At 37.7% G+C, this 17564-nt stretch overlaps 2 protein-coding genes across 2 annotated transcripts in view; both read left to right on the plus strand.

The window, feature by feature from the left end:
• Positions 1–17564, plus strand: part of sema6d (semaphorin 6D) — a 156629-nt gene that overhangs the window by 39462 nt on the left and 99603 nt on the right. The window lies entirely within an intron of this gene.
• Positions 2004–5030, plus strand: LOC141349676 (uncharacterized). The gene has a single exon (XM_073853306.1). It carries the CDS (start codon positions 2614–2616, stop codon positions 4978–4980), a length of 2367 nt encoding a protein of 788 aa, XP_073709407.1. The 5' UTR covers positions 2004–2613; the 3' UTR covers positions 4981–5030.

Here is a 17564-nt window from a genome sequence, read left to right on the forward strand (position 1 = left end):
TGACCTTTTTATTGGTTAAGTAAATGAACTGAGGCATATTTAATCTGCAGAACTCCAGCGCTGGAAACTTCTCTGATGAATGTGTGAGAAAAGCAATTTAGGGGTGCTAATCTTTTATTTCGAAAAATGATTTGCACAGAGTGAAAAGCAGCCGCAGGCCATCTCCATATCCAACTAATGCCAACAGAATGTCAACATTATTTTTAAATGGCACCAAATGATGTGGAATGATGTTACCTTAAAGGTACCAAAGGGATTGGTTATTAAAACAAAGTGTAAATCAATAATAAATATATTACAGAATTCTCTTTAAATCAAAATAAAGTTATTTAAAGAGCAACAAAATTTGGAGAGATGGATTTCACTGATTTAGTCCACCATTGAATGGTTTTCTATTACTTTTGTTAACAGAATGGTGAGAGATTCAGACTTTGCTGTACAGTAGGAAGGTTGATGGTTTCTGTGAGTATTTTTTTAAGCAGGACTTAGCACTGTCCTCTCTGTAACAGGGTTACTGTGAGCAGTGTGGGAACAGCGAGGGACTCCTACAGGCCTGAATAATCACTTTCTTGGCACATAGCATCCCACTGCAGCTAAATTACCAATTACAGTCAACAACTTCAATCCATTACCCAAAAGTTCTAAGTACCTTACGGACTTACAGCCTGGCTTTAAATAATGCATTCATTCAGCTGACGAATGGGGATTTTGTGTGCTGGCATAACAAACTTAGCATTGGGCTTATGTTCAGTATAAATTTATTCACACATTTACTTATTTTACGAGAGATCTGTTAGTGTATCTGTATGGGTGACTATTTAAGCTATATTCAGGTGTATCCATGAGTATCTCTAAAATTATAACACTTTAAACAAGGTGTTTTTATGTAAGTTATGAGTCATAAAATACTGCAAATTACCTAATATGTGACCGTGGAACATAAAACAAGTCATAATGGTAACTTTTTTACATCTGGAAGTTGAATAACTAAGCCTTCCATTGATGTATGGTTTGTTAGGATTGGACAATATTTCGCGCTGCGGTTGCGCCATGTACCGTGTATGAAACAGTATGAATCAGTTTTTGCCTTGGCAACACGTGACTAACAGCAGTGGGTTCTAGGGCTGGCACGATTACAAAATTTGGCTAAGAGTTAATTGTCTAATAAATTGTGGCAATTATGACGATTACTTGCCTGTTTTAGGGCTTTGGCGGTTAATGATTAATTGTTTGTTTTATTGCTTTGACTTTTAATTCTCATACATATTTCCACACATTGTTGTGATTATTTAAATTAAATATTTTGCAAGATTTACCTGGCAGTAAATATTAATACACAAAACATATTATTATTTAACTCATTTGTGCCTGATGCTGCGCGCCGAAACATTACATCTACCACCGGTTACTTTTATTTCATGTTTCTAAAGTGCTACAGAGGCTTAGATATTTAGTTTTTGGTAGACGTTGACAATTCTTAGTATTTTTTCTGAAAACCCTCAGGATATAAGGGTATTTATCCTAGAATAACATTTTTGCCGCTTCTCCTATCAAAATCTAGAATCTCTTATTGGATCTCTTACTGGATTAAAACAGCTTTAGCACTTACCTGGACCACTTCACCTGCACGTCTCTGCTGTTCTGACCCTGTTTGGTTCGGCTGCACTTTGGGAATACGGGCTGCACAGTTGGCAAAACCGCTGGATCGATCGGGTTAACACCCGCACTTTCGGGCGGTTACGCTAACTTTTCCTGCCCAAAGTCGACTCGAATTTCCTCCTCGGACGATGCAGCACCTGGTCCTAGCTCCTTTTCTGCTCTCCATCCTGCTTTCTTGGTTGCAAAACTCCACCAACAACTTCATGGTTTTCCGGTACTCAGCCAAACAGCTACTCCAGCTAAACCGCTATCCATCGGCTACTCCGGAGCTTACCGCTGAACTAAAAACCCTAAGACTACTTCAACGCCACCGTTACATCCACAGAGGCTACATCCACTGGGAATGACAGCTTCAACACAACACCTCACCACCTCTCTTCCGCGTCCCGGCATCCAAACAACAATGCACAACGTCATCAGAACCAGCGTCACGTGAACCATTTCAACCTCCGGCCAGTTCCTATTTCCGCTTCATCCCCTTCAAAACAAGAGTCTTTCAAGCTTGGACTACTTAACACAAGATCCCTCAACAACAAAAGCACAATCATTAATGAATTTATTTTGGACTCACAATTAGATTTAATATGCTTAACTGAAACCTGGCAAACACCTCATGAATATTTTTCTCTCAACCAAGCCACCCCCACTGGATTTTCATACACGGACAAACCTCGTCCTGAAGGCAGGGGCGGGGGTATTGCTGCCATCTACAGACAAGCTCTTAAGCTTTGCCCTCTCCCTATTCCATCTGTTCCGTCTTTTGAACACCTCTCATTTAAACTCTTAGGCCCCACTTCCTTGACTATTGCAATAATTTATCACCCTCCTAAACCAAATCCTACGTTTCTGTCAGATTTCTCAGAATTTATAACTCAACTCTACTCAACTTCATCCACCATACTACTTGTAGGGGACTTCAACATCCACATCGACTCTTCAACCTCCAAACTTACCATGGATTTTTTGGACATTATACACAGTTTTAATTTCATACAACATGTCGATTTTCCCACCCACACCCGTGGACACATTTTGGATTTGGTCTGCTCTACTGGCCTAAATATTGACACTCTCTCATACGCTGACCTGGCTATATCTGATCACCTCGCCATAACATTCTACATCAACCCCCCCAGCCCTTATTTTAAACAGAGACGTACCATATCTCACCAAAATTTAAAGTCCCTCTGTCCCACCACCCTTTCCACACATATTGCAAACAATATATCTATATCCAGCATCCCTGATAACTCAACCACCGAAGACTTAGTAGTTCACTATAATCGCATACTCACATCAAGCTTAAACACTCTCGCACCAGTCATAACATCAACAGTTACATTCTCCCGCTCTGCACCCTGGTTCACCACAGAATTTCATAGACTCAAAAAAGAACGCAGACAACTGGAACGCCTATATAAGAAAACTGGACTCACTGTACACCTACAAGCCTACAAAGATCATAGCCATCATTACAGATCAGCCCTTACATCAGCCCGTACTGCTTTTTATTCCGGTATCATTAACTCTGGATCCTCAAACCCCCGGACTCTGTTTGCCACAGTTAACAAACTACTCAAACCCATCGATAATATCACTCACTCATTCACTATAGACAAATGTAATAACTTCATTGATTTCTTTAAATATAAAATTGACAGCATCCACCAAGAACTCTCTGTGAACACTTCCCCCAGCACAGACCCTCAATCTGACTCATCTATTCCATTTCAAATCACTCTCCCCTCCCTATCAGTCATCACAGAAATGGATATCACTAAACACTTCAATAAAATCCACCTCACAACCTGCCTATTGGATCCTATCCCATCCGCACTGGTCAAGCACTGTCTCACCTGCCTCAGTCCACTCATTACAGCCATCATAAATTCCTCTCTCACCTCTGGAACAGTTCCCTCTGCCTTCAAAGTGGCAGCTATCACACCAATACTTAAAAAACCTGGCCTGGATCCTGAAAACCCCAACAACTTCCGCCCCATCTCCAATCTACCTTTCCTGTCTAAAATCTTGGAACGCACGGTCGCCGATCAACTAAAGCATCACCTCCTCTCCAATCAGCTCTACGAAACATTTCAGTCTGGATTTCGCACTAATCACTCTACTGAAACTGCACTACTCAAAGTAACAAATGACCTCCTGCTCGCCTCTGACTCTGGCTCCCTCTCCATTCTCCTTCTACTCGACCTCTCTGCCGCCTTCGATACCATTAACCACTCCATTCTACTACAACGCCTACAACATCTCGGCATCTCTGGCACGGCCCTCTCCTGGTTCACCTCCTACCTCACCGACAGATTTCAATTCATATCCATTAATAACTGTATGTCTCACACTATATCTGTCAATCACGGAGTCCCTCAAGGCTCTGTGTTAGGTCCCCTTTTGTTTATTCTGTATATGCTTCCCCTTGGATCCATCATTCATAATCATGGACTAAAATTCCACAGTTACGTTGACGACACACAATTATACCTAAGCACCAGATCCATCACGCCTGCCACAGTATCAACCATCACAAACTGCCTGTCTGCAATAAAATCCTGGATGAATGCCAACTTCCTTAAACTCAACTGCAATAAATCAGAAATCATAATCATTGGTCCCAAATCACTCCTTCCCTCCTCCCAAGATTTCACTATATCTGTCGATGGCCATACAGTTGCCACCTCTCTCCAGACCCGAAATCTTGGCTTCATTTTTGACCCCACACTCACATTTAAGCCTCATATCCGTCACATCACCAAAACTGCCTTTTTCCACCTGCGAAAGATTGCTCGTCTACGGCCCACTCTCTCCACATCTGCTGCTGAAACCCTCATCCATGCATTTATTACATCAAGACTCGACTACTGCAATAGCCTCCTATATGGTCTCCCTTCCACCGATTTACACAAGCTGCAATATGTTCAAAACTCTGCTGCCCGTCTCCTCACCCACACCCGCTCCAGAGACCACATCACCCCTGTCCTCCAACAGCTTCATTGGCTCCCTGTACAACAGCGCATTCATTACAAAGTTCTACTCATCACCTACAAAGCCCTCAATAACTTAGCCCCTCCATACCTCAAAGACCTCTTACAGCATCACCGACCTATCCGAAGTCTCCGCTCTGCCGATTTAAACCTACTCAGACCCATCATCAAATCAAAACACAGAACTTTGGGGGACAGAGCCTTCGCCATTGCTGCCCCTACCCTTTGGAACTCACTCCCTATCCACATCAGAAACTCGGACTCACTGACCACCTACAAAAAACTGTTAAAAGCCCACCTGTTTCATATGGCATACAACCTTAATTAGTACTCTCACTTTTTGTTTGTCTGTTTCATTTTGTAAAGCGTCTTTGCGTCCTTTGAAAAGCGCTATATAAGATTTATGTATTATTATTATTATTATTAGGTCTTATAGTCGTTTTAGGAGTAAATGGGTTAATGAAAATATCTTTAAAAAACAGAAAATTCTTCATAAGAAATAAACACAATAAATTGTCTAAAAAAATAACAGAACATATAAATGCTATCAAAATAAACTGACTATACCAGAACAGGCCTTAAATAGTAGCAAATCCTACTAAGGACCTATTAGTAATGTCCGTAGTGCCTGCAAAAAATCAATTCCTTACAGATCCTTAAGAATACTGTAGCATCCATCACTTCCCTAAATTTGGAATCGCTATTTTGGAAACGTATGTTTTACCTGGCAGTTCATACTGCTTATAAAAGTTTTGCAGCATTTCTTTAAATGCTGTTTTTCCACTGTATGGCTTTGCAATGTATTGCGTTACACTGTCAGTTAAGGAACGCTATCAGATACTGTTTCGTTTATACAGACGCTGCAGCCCCCCCTTGTGGTTTTTGAGAGATGTGCAATCATTGCGGTGATCTGAAATCATCGCGATGATGTCAAACAATCGCGACGAGACGATTATGTAATCATTGTGACAGCCCTAGTGGGTTCTAGTTTAGAAACGATTTCTTTTAAATGTCGTGACTGCTCAGGACTCACACACAAACGTAGAGAAATGAGAGTAGCCTACTTTAAACTGTACTAAGTACTGTACTTTACAAATCTACCATTTTCTTTGTTAAATGACTGTTCTCAAATATAATCAAAAAAAGTGAATGATTTTGGCATTATTTGGTAATATAGAGAGGATAAGGTATAAGCATAAGTTCCATACAAAGAAAGTTCAATTAAGGCTTTTTAACCTAAGATCAGTGGGTTTATATGTTTTATTGTACAGTATAAATATGTTAATGTTTCTGAGATTCTTCTAGATTTCTCGCTAATTATTTTGTAGTTTGTTTAGTTAACAACAATTCTCTGCATCTGAAAATGACTGACCTTGAGGTGATTCTGTCTAAGCAGGCAAGCCTGTGACGTATCTCTTTGATCAATCCATGCAAAACAATGCATATAAAATTAATCTGACTTTGAAACTAAAGTATGGAAACTTTGCCATTTCAAACACAACGTTTTTACATATGATTCAGAATTATTGGCCCATATTTGTATTGAATGTACCACTGGATAAGGAATAAAATACCAACCTTAAGGTTTATGTATTGTTTGTTTAGTAAAAACATTTATAAAATGATTATGTTTAATAAAGGCATATTTAAGAGATTGTTGTTTTATTCATGTTCTCATATTTATATATCAAGCTAACACGTACCAGGGTTGTTCCAGCAAACAACTTCTTCTATCCTTTACTACTTTGTATTGGTTTTGGACTCGATTACTCAAGTTGGCCCTTGTCATTTCAAAAAATAGTTCAACCGCGAGCCTCCAATGATCGCATACACGTCTCAACATGCGATCAGTGGAGGCTCGCGTTATTGAGAAAAGTGTGAGTATAAACAAACCTTAAAGAGTTCATATTAAGCCAGGTGGGTTCAAACTTTGTTGTCAGCAGAACCCTTTATCCGAAGTGACTGCAGTGCATTACAAGGAATATGTTATCATTATGTGTGTTCCCTGGGATCAAACCCACAAATTGTTCGCAATGCTCTACCACTGAGCTTCAAAAACACTGGTACATTTTTGTAAATTGAAACCCCCTGGGCAGGGTCAGCGCCAACGGTGGTTCAGAGCCAATCAACGGACTGAACTTGTGAAACAGGTAGAAATGTGCACGGGACACAAATAAGCAGGTCCTTTATGTGAGATATAAAACTGATATGATTTTTTAATGTCTTTCAGGAAAGGCATAAACGTGTCTATTATATACATAACACGCAGAGTGACTTCTTTGTTAATGGCTTATACCCTGGCTAATATCAAGTTACTACAGTATGGAAACTATGGTTTTGTAAAGGTCCGTAATATAGGGTTACAGTAATGAGCTATGCGTGTGTGTTTGTGTGCTGGTTGTTGTGTGTTAGGCGCTGGTTAATGAGGCCGTACAGTGGATAATGGAGTAGCTTTGCTGTTGTTGTGCAGTTGTAGGAGCTCATTCGGACCCTGTCCCGCCTTACATCTCCTCTCTTTTCATTAGCAGGAATGCCTGCGTTTGCTAAACGAGAGTCTGATTAGTTCCTACAGACTGAGAGCTTTTCTCCACGTCTCAGTTCTCCTCCCTCGCCGAGCCTCTGCTCCATTCTGTACCTCAGTGCTTTTGTTCACTTGTGGGAAACAGAGTTCTCTAAGCCTTTATTCAGAACAGAGCTGGAACCCAATCAAACACTGAGAGAGAGAGAGAGAGAGAGAGAGAGAGAGAGAGAGACTGCTCTAATGACTGGCATGTGAAACAGCAGATACTACAGACATAAGGGGAAAAAAATAAATGAGATCTCTTTAATGGCTCAATTGTTTCTCCTGGACAGCGTGGAGATCAAGTGCAGATATTTGTTGAAGTTTTTGGCTTCACGGATCTGAATGAAATACCTCAGTAACTCCCCGTGTGTCTCCTCTCAAGTTTCACAATAGATCTCAACAATTTCTCACGCTAGGCTCAGATTTGCCAGGTATGAAGGTCTGAAACCTTCAATAACCTGATTTGAGCTTTGCTATCCACATTCATTTAAATACTTCCTACAGTATGTAAATTTGTGTCATGACAAATTGTGAGAAGAATATCCTAAACCAGAGGTCTTTACCTACTCTTCTTCGATTTTAAAATTGTAAATATGATTTGGGCAAAACTAACCGGTCCGTGTACTTTTTCGTTCATTCATAATTCTATTTTGATGAAAAGATGAAAAATTAAAAAAAGGTGCAGTTTGGTTTTTTGTTTAAAAGAAAAAAACAGAAATGGCTGTATTTTGTTTTCCAAATGTATTGTTGTCATCAAATAATAGTATTAGGAAATTGAACGACATTTCGGTAAGTTCAGGGTATGTTTTACTAATTTGATATCCTATCTGAAATCAAGTAAAGAGAAATTGGAAATCGGTTTGTTTTTTTTCGTTTTTCCGTTTAGTTTAACAAATGGAAAATGAGATTACTGCTTGATTTTTCCTTTGTTGTTTACAAATCAGTTCATGAGTTCTATATTTCATTTAAGCCTGATTGTTGCTAAAACGCCCCCTTCATCTGATTGTCCAAACCGCGCCCTGGCTTTCTTGTGTCAGGCAGAATAAGAGTCACTCAAGTTTGCGACGTGAAACCGGGCCCACTGATAACTCCCCATGATATTTGATGCAGAACTATATTTCTAAACACATAATTAATGCTGCTGCGACACTTTGCCTCTAATATACAACACTTGAGAGATCAGTATACTGACACGGAGTTTGAGATTATATACTTTTTTATTTCTGTGAGGATGATTTTTGTTGTAGCTCTTTTCGTATCCCAGTGATAAATGCAAAAGTGAAATGTACTTTAGCCTATTACCCACTGGATGGAAAATTATTTAACGTAATAAATCATTGTAATGTTAATAGTAAATATGTTAAAATGTTGATTTTTACGTCAAGTCAAGTACAAGTGTAAAATATTACCATATATCACACTTGTACTTAATGTGTCACAACTGAATTAATAATAATAATAATAATAAAGTTAAAAGTCGGACTGTAAGCGTGTGTACTCCGAAAAAAAATAGCTTTGTATGTTTGTAATATTCCTGCAGTCATTTTGGTCGCTATATAAGCAAGGCGTGTACCCAATCTAGAAATCACAAAGGGGTTTGGCATAATTATGTATAGAACATTTTTTTTCTAATTCCTGCAGTATGTTGTTCAGTAATTAAAGTTCAAACAGGGTATGAACATTCATAAACACTTTTGTGAGGATATCTTAATTCTCAAAACAAGCTTATTTGCATCTTTGTGAAATTTAAATCAAATGTTTGCACATAATTTTCTATTGCATTGACTGACCTATGCATCTGTCTGCACCTATGCATCTTAGTTATTTAATTGTTCCGCACTTGTTAAAGGAATAAAATTTTCATGAAAATGGTCTAGATAAAAAACAACTGAACATTCTAATAAAAACACAATTTACTTAATATTTTATTTATTTATGTATTTAATGTTTTCAATGTGTTTATACGGTTTTTAAAGACAGTCTTCCTTGGAAATCTTGCACTGTAAAAAATTATTCCGTGGCTTTGTAAATATAACTAAAATAAATTAATAAAGTATCTTAATAAAATGTATTAATGTCACTTAGGTGATTTTTGTTTAGTTGGTCAAACCAAAATAAATGACTAAAAACTGAACAGATATTTTTGTGTAAAATGTACATATATTATTATGGTGTATACATCAAATAAAATAAACATTTAACTAACAGATTATTTATAATGGATATCCTTAATATTTCTTGTACATTTTAATCAAAATATTTGAGAATATCACACTTATATTTAGGTTTTTAAAACTGTAATAATTGCTCATTTCAAATTTATATTATTTGTATTTAACATCAGCTTAAAAAATTTAGTATGTTTCACGCCTAACTTTAACTATGATTTACTTGATATTTTTGGTGAAACATTTTTACATGGTATTATTTGAGTGAATGTAGGCAAAAAAATTAAGTAGATCACATATTTAATTTAAAAATCACAGAGCCAGCGGTTTTTAATCAGCTGCAGAAGAAACTGCGCCTTTTGCGGACGAGAAACACCTTAGAAACTCCTCAAGATTCCTGGTAAGTGTTGAGTTTATGAATATTTATATTTACAATATGTACTTTGTTAATGACATATTGTCTGTATTCTTGTGTAAACAACTTTAATTTAATTTATCTGAATACTGTCGGCGTCTTTCATGTTAACTGGGTACAGTAACAGCTTTCTGTGCACATAGGCTGCTAGAATAAGTAACTATTTTTATTTTATGTATTTTTTCAGGTCACCAAAATGTTAATACGGCTTTGCCACTTGAAATGTGTGTAAAATAATCAATTTCTGATCGTTTTATTACTGCACAATGTGGCTGTATGCGTAGACAACATCTACTTACTCTTTTTTTGTGTGGAATTCACTAATCATGACTATTACTTTTCTTTAGGATTTTTGATTAGATCTACTCAATTTTATTTGAGATAGGAAATAAGTGTAATTATTGAAATATACTAGATTTACAGCTTTAAAATGTATTCAATATTTTTAGTGTAAAAATGTTTCGCCAAAAAATTGAGTAGATCATAGTAAAAGTTTTTACAGTGTGTCCTGTCCATCTTAGCAGACATATACCAATGCAATAATTTAAACAAATCAAGTACTGCTATATGCTAACAGATGGCATGCATTATAACTGTTTATAAAGTAAATATGAAATCCTTAATAACATATTTTACCGGTGCACTTATTCAGCTTACATATCATTCATATATATCATAAAATATCAAAACTGCAGATGGGAGATACAGACATTGTCATGTTTGTTTGTTAGTGATTATACAGTATTTAAAATCACTTCCCATCCAGTGGGTAATAAAGTAACGTTACTTTTGCATTTATCAACACGAAAAGGTAGACCTACTACAAAAATGATAAAATCCTCTTAATAAACTCAAACTCTGTGTCAGTATACTGTGCTTGCGATCTCTCAAGTGTTGTATATTAGAGGCAAAGCTTCGCAGCAGCATTGATTATGTGTTTAGAAATATATTTCTGCATCAAATATCATGGGGAGTTATCAGTGAGCCCTGTTTCACGCCGCAAACTTGAAGGACTTTTATTCTGCCTGACACAAGAAAGCCAGGGCGCGGTTTAGCCAATACGCACAACCGGCGCAACGTCATAGAATGTCTCTGAACAGGTTCACGCCCACTTTTGGGGGAAATCGCACTAGACGTTCCATTGGCTTCCACTCAAAACAGCGGAACAAAGCAACCTTCGTACACAGCCGGCAGGCGTAAACAACCCATGAAATCACTCAGATTAAACATGTTGAGTAATTATCTGTCCACCCTGCCTGCCATAGAGCGCGAAAGATAAATTAACATATTTAATTTGGTCAATACAAAAACATGTCTCTTTCATTCTCCCGGCGTCAAGTTTGTGTAACAACGCTCCCTATTGGCCAGAGGTGTCTTACCCTGACATTTCCTCATACCTCATCAACAGGGAAGCAAGGGAATGATTTTACTTCGTATTTGAAAGTTACTTCGTATTTATATATTATGTCTTTATATTTAGAGTAATGAGTGCACTTTTCCGTCCAGCCATACAACTAACTGGCTTAGCGATATTTCCAGCAATCACTGGATGGCGTTGTTGCACAAGATTTGACGCTGTGGGAATGAAGGGGACATGTTTTTGTATTGACCAAATTAACTATGTTAATTTATCTTTCGCGCTCTATGGCAGGCAGGATGGACAGATTAATACTCAACATGTTTAATCTGAGTGATTTCATAAGTTATATACGCCTGCCGGCTGTGTAAAAACGTTGCTTTGTTCCGCTATTTTGAATGGAAGCCAATGGAAGCTCTGCTTTTTTATCCCCCGAAAAGGGGCGGTGACGAAATTTACAGTCAAGTTCCCGGATGTGCCGGTTGTCCGTATCAGATGAAGGGGGCGTTTTAGCGACGACCAGAGGCTTAAATGAAATATAGAACTCATGAACTGATTTTTAAACCACAAATGAAAAATGAAAAATCGAGCCATAATCTCATTTTCCATTTGTTAAACTAAACGGAAAAACTAAAAAAAGGAGCCGATTTCCAATTTTTCTTTACTTGATTTCAAATTGATAGGATATCAAATTGGTAAAACATACCCTGATTCTTACCGAAATGTCGTTCAATTTTCAAATACTATTTTTTGATGACAACAATACATTTGAAAAAAAGCTTTTTTCTTTTAAACAAAAAACCAAGCTGCACCCTTTTTAAATATCATCTTTCATTTCAAAATAGAATAATGAATGAACGAAAAAGTACACGGACCCTAACCCCTATTTTTATCTTTTATATTTTTTTACTTTGACCTATTATTATATATTTTATAACTTATGTTGTTTGTGTTACTTTTTGTTATAGGTCATAAATAAAAAAAACATGCATTTTCAAAAAATACGCACACTTCTTGTATCCAGTATTTTGTCTTTTAATTACTGAAAACTCATATTTTCTTTTTTAATATTTTAAAAACAAATGCAGTTTATCATTACAAGAACAAACTTTTAATAGTTCAACTACAAATATTGTACAAAAAAGGGAAAGTGCAAATAATCAACCATGTTCTTTTGTTTATAACTGTTTAACTTTCATAAATTGGTATATTTCAAGTATTCACGACATTTAGTGAGTCTTCTCCTAATTACTAAAATTGCCCTTTTGTTTGTAATATTTTAAAGATATATAGTCTAAACCGCCTTTCTATTGTACACTACATCCAGACACAACGGCCGGAGTTCGCCCCCTAGTGGCAGTCGTAATGAAATTTCAGTTTAATCTTAAATCTGTGTAAAGGCAAGAGCCTTATTTATTTACTTATCAACAACCAATTGTTTTAAAAGCATCCAAGTGTTACTGATAAAGTTAAAGAAAAAAGGATGAACAATTTTCACCTTGCAAACTGTTTTGATTCGCATCCAAAGCTCAAATTGGATCCGATAATTACGCACCCGCAGATGGTTGGCATCCCACGCAGCCCACTTCTGACTCTGTTTCCGATATTTCAGCCGTCATTTGTCATGTACAGTGGAAAGGTAAAAGTAACCATGCTGATTTAAAATTAGACAAAGATGACCGCCGGGCCGGATAAAGATGATTGGAGGGCCGTATTTGGCCCGCGGGCCGCAAGTTGACTAGCCCTGTGTTAAACAGTTCCTGAAATTTAACTAGTAGAGCATAACGTTAAAAACGCGAAGGTCATGGGTTTGATTCTTACGTAATAGACACAATTGATCAAATGTACATTTTGAATGAAAGCATCTACCAAATACGTTATTGTAAAATAATAAATTTGACACTTGAAGACAACATCTGTCGGTATACCCTATGTTACTTCCACATTGTGCCATATTTTCAAAAGAACAGGTTTGTGAAATGTACACTCTAAAAATGCTGGGTTATTTTCAACCATTGGGTCAAAAAGGGATGAACTCAATCTGTTTGGTTGTAATTTAACCAATGCTGGGTTGTTTCAACTCATTGTTGGGTCAAATATAAACATTTTCTGGGTTGTCCCCTTTTGACCCAACACTGGGTTGAAAATAACCCAGCATTTTTTTAGAGGAAAGTCTCTATACGACAGGTGGTTAGAGGGGAAGGCCTGAAAACTTAAAAGGTTTGGTGATAAGACAAAAAGTCATAGGCAAAGCAAGTTATTTCATTTAGCTGAAAGATTGATGAAACACACTTTTTTTTTTTTTTGAATAACATGCATGAATGAATCATTCACAGGACTACAAAATAGGTACGTTTACATGCAACCACATAATCCGTTTGTAATCATATTGATGGCTCAATCATATTGAAAAGCCCTAATGTAAACACCTTAAAGGCTGGGTGCCTTTTTGAGAAACGCTTTGGAAAAGGGAGTAGCCAATCAGCAGTAAGGGGTGTGTCTACTAACCGACATCGTTGCCTGGGTTGCGTACATATGGGGCGGGTCTATCAAAAGAAGGTCCAGATTCTATTGGGGTAGGGGCATGTATGTTTAGGTGATTTCAAATGTCAACATTGGCTTTCAGAAATCGTGCACCCCGCCTTTAATCAATATGATTGACGTCGATCGGATTCAAATTTCGATCGTATTGAAAGGGGTGGTGTAGTCTGATCTGTGATCCAATCATCAGGAGAAAAGGACGCATGTAAACTTCTTAAGAACAACTTTCTGCAACTTAACTTTGACTTTGTACATTTAACCAGAGATAAAGCATGAACTCGACAAGAGATGCTGTGCACTGCGTTGCCAAGTAGCTTTTTTTTCTGTGGGTTAAAGATGTTATTGATATTTGGGCTATGAATAGTCATTGGGATGCTTTTGATATAGCTTTTTATGTCCATTAGGCTGGTTTACATACGTGAATCTGGCAACCCTGGCTGTGCGAATGCGCTACCCAGTCTCACGAAATTTTGTGACATAGTCACATAACTTTTTGATTCTTTGTTCGTGACGCGAAATTTCCACGTTTTTCGTGATCGTATCACGAATTTCTGTTTACGTGTAATTGTCATGTATTGGTTACTCAACTGCTTTTTCCTATTTTCAAACCATTGTCACTTTGCGTTTAGGGTTAGATTTGGTGTTTGCGTTAAGATGTCACTTTAAGTATTGGTTTATACAATTTTTTCTGAATTATTTTTTATATTTTCTGATTTTTAAACCATTGTCGCCTGGCGTTAGGGTTAGAATTGGGTTTGGGTAAGGATGTCATTTTATGTAAATCTAACCCTAAACCGAAGCGACAATGGTAAGAAAATAGGACAAAGCAGTTGAGTAGAATCAAAAAGTTGCGTGACTATATCACAAAATTTCGTGGGACTGGGCTGGCATGCTTGTTTGAACATTGGATTATATAGAATGTACATGTAAATGAACATTTTAATCAGATTGCAATTTAGGGTACATGTAAACATGTATTATCGAACCTGCATTCGAGTTAAATTCAGTCGGATTTACCAAATTTTGTGAATGTAAACATAGCCATTGTGTATAAATAAATTAATGAAGTCTTTAGACTCTTAACATGTATAAGAACAATTTCTGAGCTTAATTTTTTTCAGAGAAAATGACTGATATGTGATATGTGCTCCATGTGTGTAATAAGAATGTATGATGTCTCAAAAGATCCAACCTCTCAACGTTTGTTCTTGCATTCAGAAAAAAAAGTGCCCCCAAAGTTCAGATATAATGCCAGTGCCCCGCTAAGGGTCACAGCTGTGTCCTTTCATCTGATTACCTTCCAAAAGACCCTTCAAGCCAAACCTCCCCATGAGTCACAAATCTGATGTGTTTAGATAAACTTGACCTCATCTTTCAGAGCATTCATAAACTATGCATTCACAAACTTCAGATTCGTCCGTATGTGATCATGAAGAGCTCAGAGCACAGCATCCAGTACACATCAGTGCTGTAAGGGCTGTTTGTGACTGGTACTCGCTTTAGCTGGCACAGCGAGCGAAATAGCCTGGCACAAATTCCTTCTTTTCTCTCTCGCGGGCCTATCCCGGCAGGACGCCAGCCTGTGCCAGTGAGCCCACTTGTCTTTTAACAGAAAAGAAGGTCCTCTATCTTCTCCATCATCTGGCAGGGTCAGGCCTCATAGAGCGAACAATGGCTGTATACATCTTACCACAAAAAGCAAACATACACCGTGCCGGGTTGCGGACACGCTTACAATCCATCCCTCACCCAGCCCTGTGTTTGTGTGTATGTGTGTGTATTTGCGTGAGTCCTAACCAGTGTGGTTGTTAGGATGCCAAAAGGTTTGGATTTTCCCAGGATTGTTGTGCAGTCCGGTGTGAGAGTTTGTGGGCAGGAAGGAATCTGCCCTCTTTCATTAACGCTCAAAAGAAAACTGTGAAATCAGTTCTGAACCGCAGCGATGGACAAACAGAAGAGCAGAGGAGCCTGTGCGGGGACAAACCCGACCTGGCTCGACCCAACTTACTGGAGGCTTTTCAGAGTTCACTGCGGTGGAGAATGACATCATTCTCTCAAACGCTAAACAAAAAGACGCAGAAAAAGCACTCGAGACATCATGACCTGAACATACACACTGAATTTAGACCAGGTCTAACCCGCTAATTCTTTTCATTTTCTAGTATTTCTGAAGTTATTCTGCACTCTTTAAACTTCACGATCTGCCGAAAATGGAAAGAAGAATTTGTTCCCTCGTTCTGTTGCCATGCAACAACATTTATTTGCATTGCTGAGAGGAAATGTGGGTTTCCAGCATGTTATTAAGATACAATAAAGCACTGCGCTCTTCTATGGTACAGTGATGATATGTTGGATATTAAAACCATTGAACTTTCACATATACTACGCTATTACATGATTAACATTAGTGCTGGTAGACTACTGCATTAGCAGAGCTTAAGGTCATGGGTTTGATTCTCTGGGAACACAGAAAAATATGTAGCTTGAATTGCAATGTAAGTCACTTTCAATAAAAGCGTCTACTGAATGCATGAATGTAAATGCTGATTTACAGTATTTTACCGCAAGTCCACATGAAGGGCGCCATTTGGGACAGGGCCATAGAGAAGCTGAGTTTCAGACGGGACAATAAGATCTTGATTGAAAGATGTTTTCTGATGACTTGTTGGATTATTTATCTCTATTAATCTCTAAAAAACTTGGGCAGGACCCAAAATTAGATTTTTTGTCTATTAAAAAGTATGTGTCAGCATGGCTCAGTTGGGTTCTACTGTATGGACCTGCATCCAAGAGATCCTACGCATGCTTCTATTAACAGACAAGTAAATAAATGTCAATTGACTATCCATCACCAAAACCCATAGTGTGTTAGATTTATGTATGTGTGTGTGTACAGGTGTGTATGTATGAGTAATCCATCAGTGATATTTTAAAATGTGATAAAGGTACAAGCTGTCACATTAAAGAATCAGTCTAACATAGCCTTTGGTCACAGATGACACACTAAAATACTGAGAAGCAGTACAAAAACAACAGCAGGTCAGTAATGGATACTGAAAGGCTTCAGGCAAACAGATTATCTAGGCAGCAGTCTTCTTAAAAGAGTCGGTACTCAACACTCGACTAAACTAAACTGATGTTTTCTCCATGTGCTACACATACACACACTAATGTCATAAACACAATCCTGCCAGTTTGAGATGAGACATCTTTCTCAGATCAGTTATTTTGCCACACTGCTAACTCTAAATTATGGCTTTGACTTCACAGCCCAGCGTGAGGTTTTTCCTCCCTTTCATATGCTGTCTGATGAGATAAACATCACAACAAGACTTTTCAGTGTTGCAGACCAGTCTTATAGTGTCAACATGTAATAAGACCCTGACCGTATCCTAACATGTTCATCTTATTCATCCATTCACATTATTAAAGACAATTTTCTCCTGAAAAAAAAAACTGTAAAAACATTTGTTGGTTTAACTTAAAGGGTTTATTTAATTTTCAACTTATACTTTTTGTCACAACTTCTTTTTGAGTCAACTAATATTTTTAAGTTGAATGAACTCAAAGTCTTAAGTCAACCGGGTAATTTACATTTTTAAGTTAAACCAACAAATCTCAAGTCATCCAAGATAATATAGGTGACAGTTTCTTCAGTAAAGGGACGTGCACACCAAAACTTTTACGTCCGCGACCGGCACATGTTTTCAATTGTAGCGCGTCGTTTTTCAAAAAAGCCCGCAGCTAGCGTTTTTTTCCCGTACGCACTGAAAGCCAGCACTCATGTTGCATCCGAAACCACCTACTTCCATACTATATAGTACACGAAAAGCAGTAGGCGAGGCGAATAGTATGTCCGAATACAAAG

This window comes from Misgurnus anguillicaudatus, chromosome 15 (assembly GCF_027580225.2).
Source record: "Misgurnus anguillicaudatus chromosome 15, ASM2758022v2, whole genome shotgun sequence".
Classification (NCBI taxonomy): domain Eukaryota; kingdom Metazoa; phylum Chordata; class Actinopteri; order Cypriniformes; family Cobitidae; genus Misgurnus; species Misgurnus anguillicaudatus.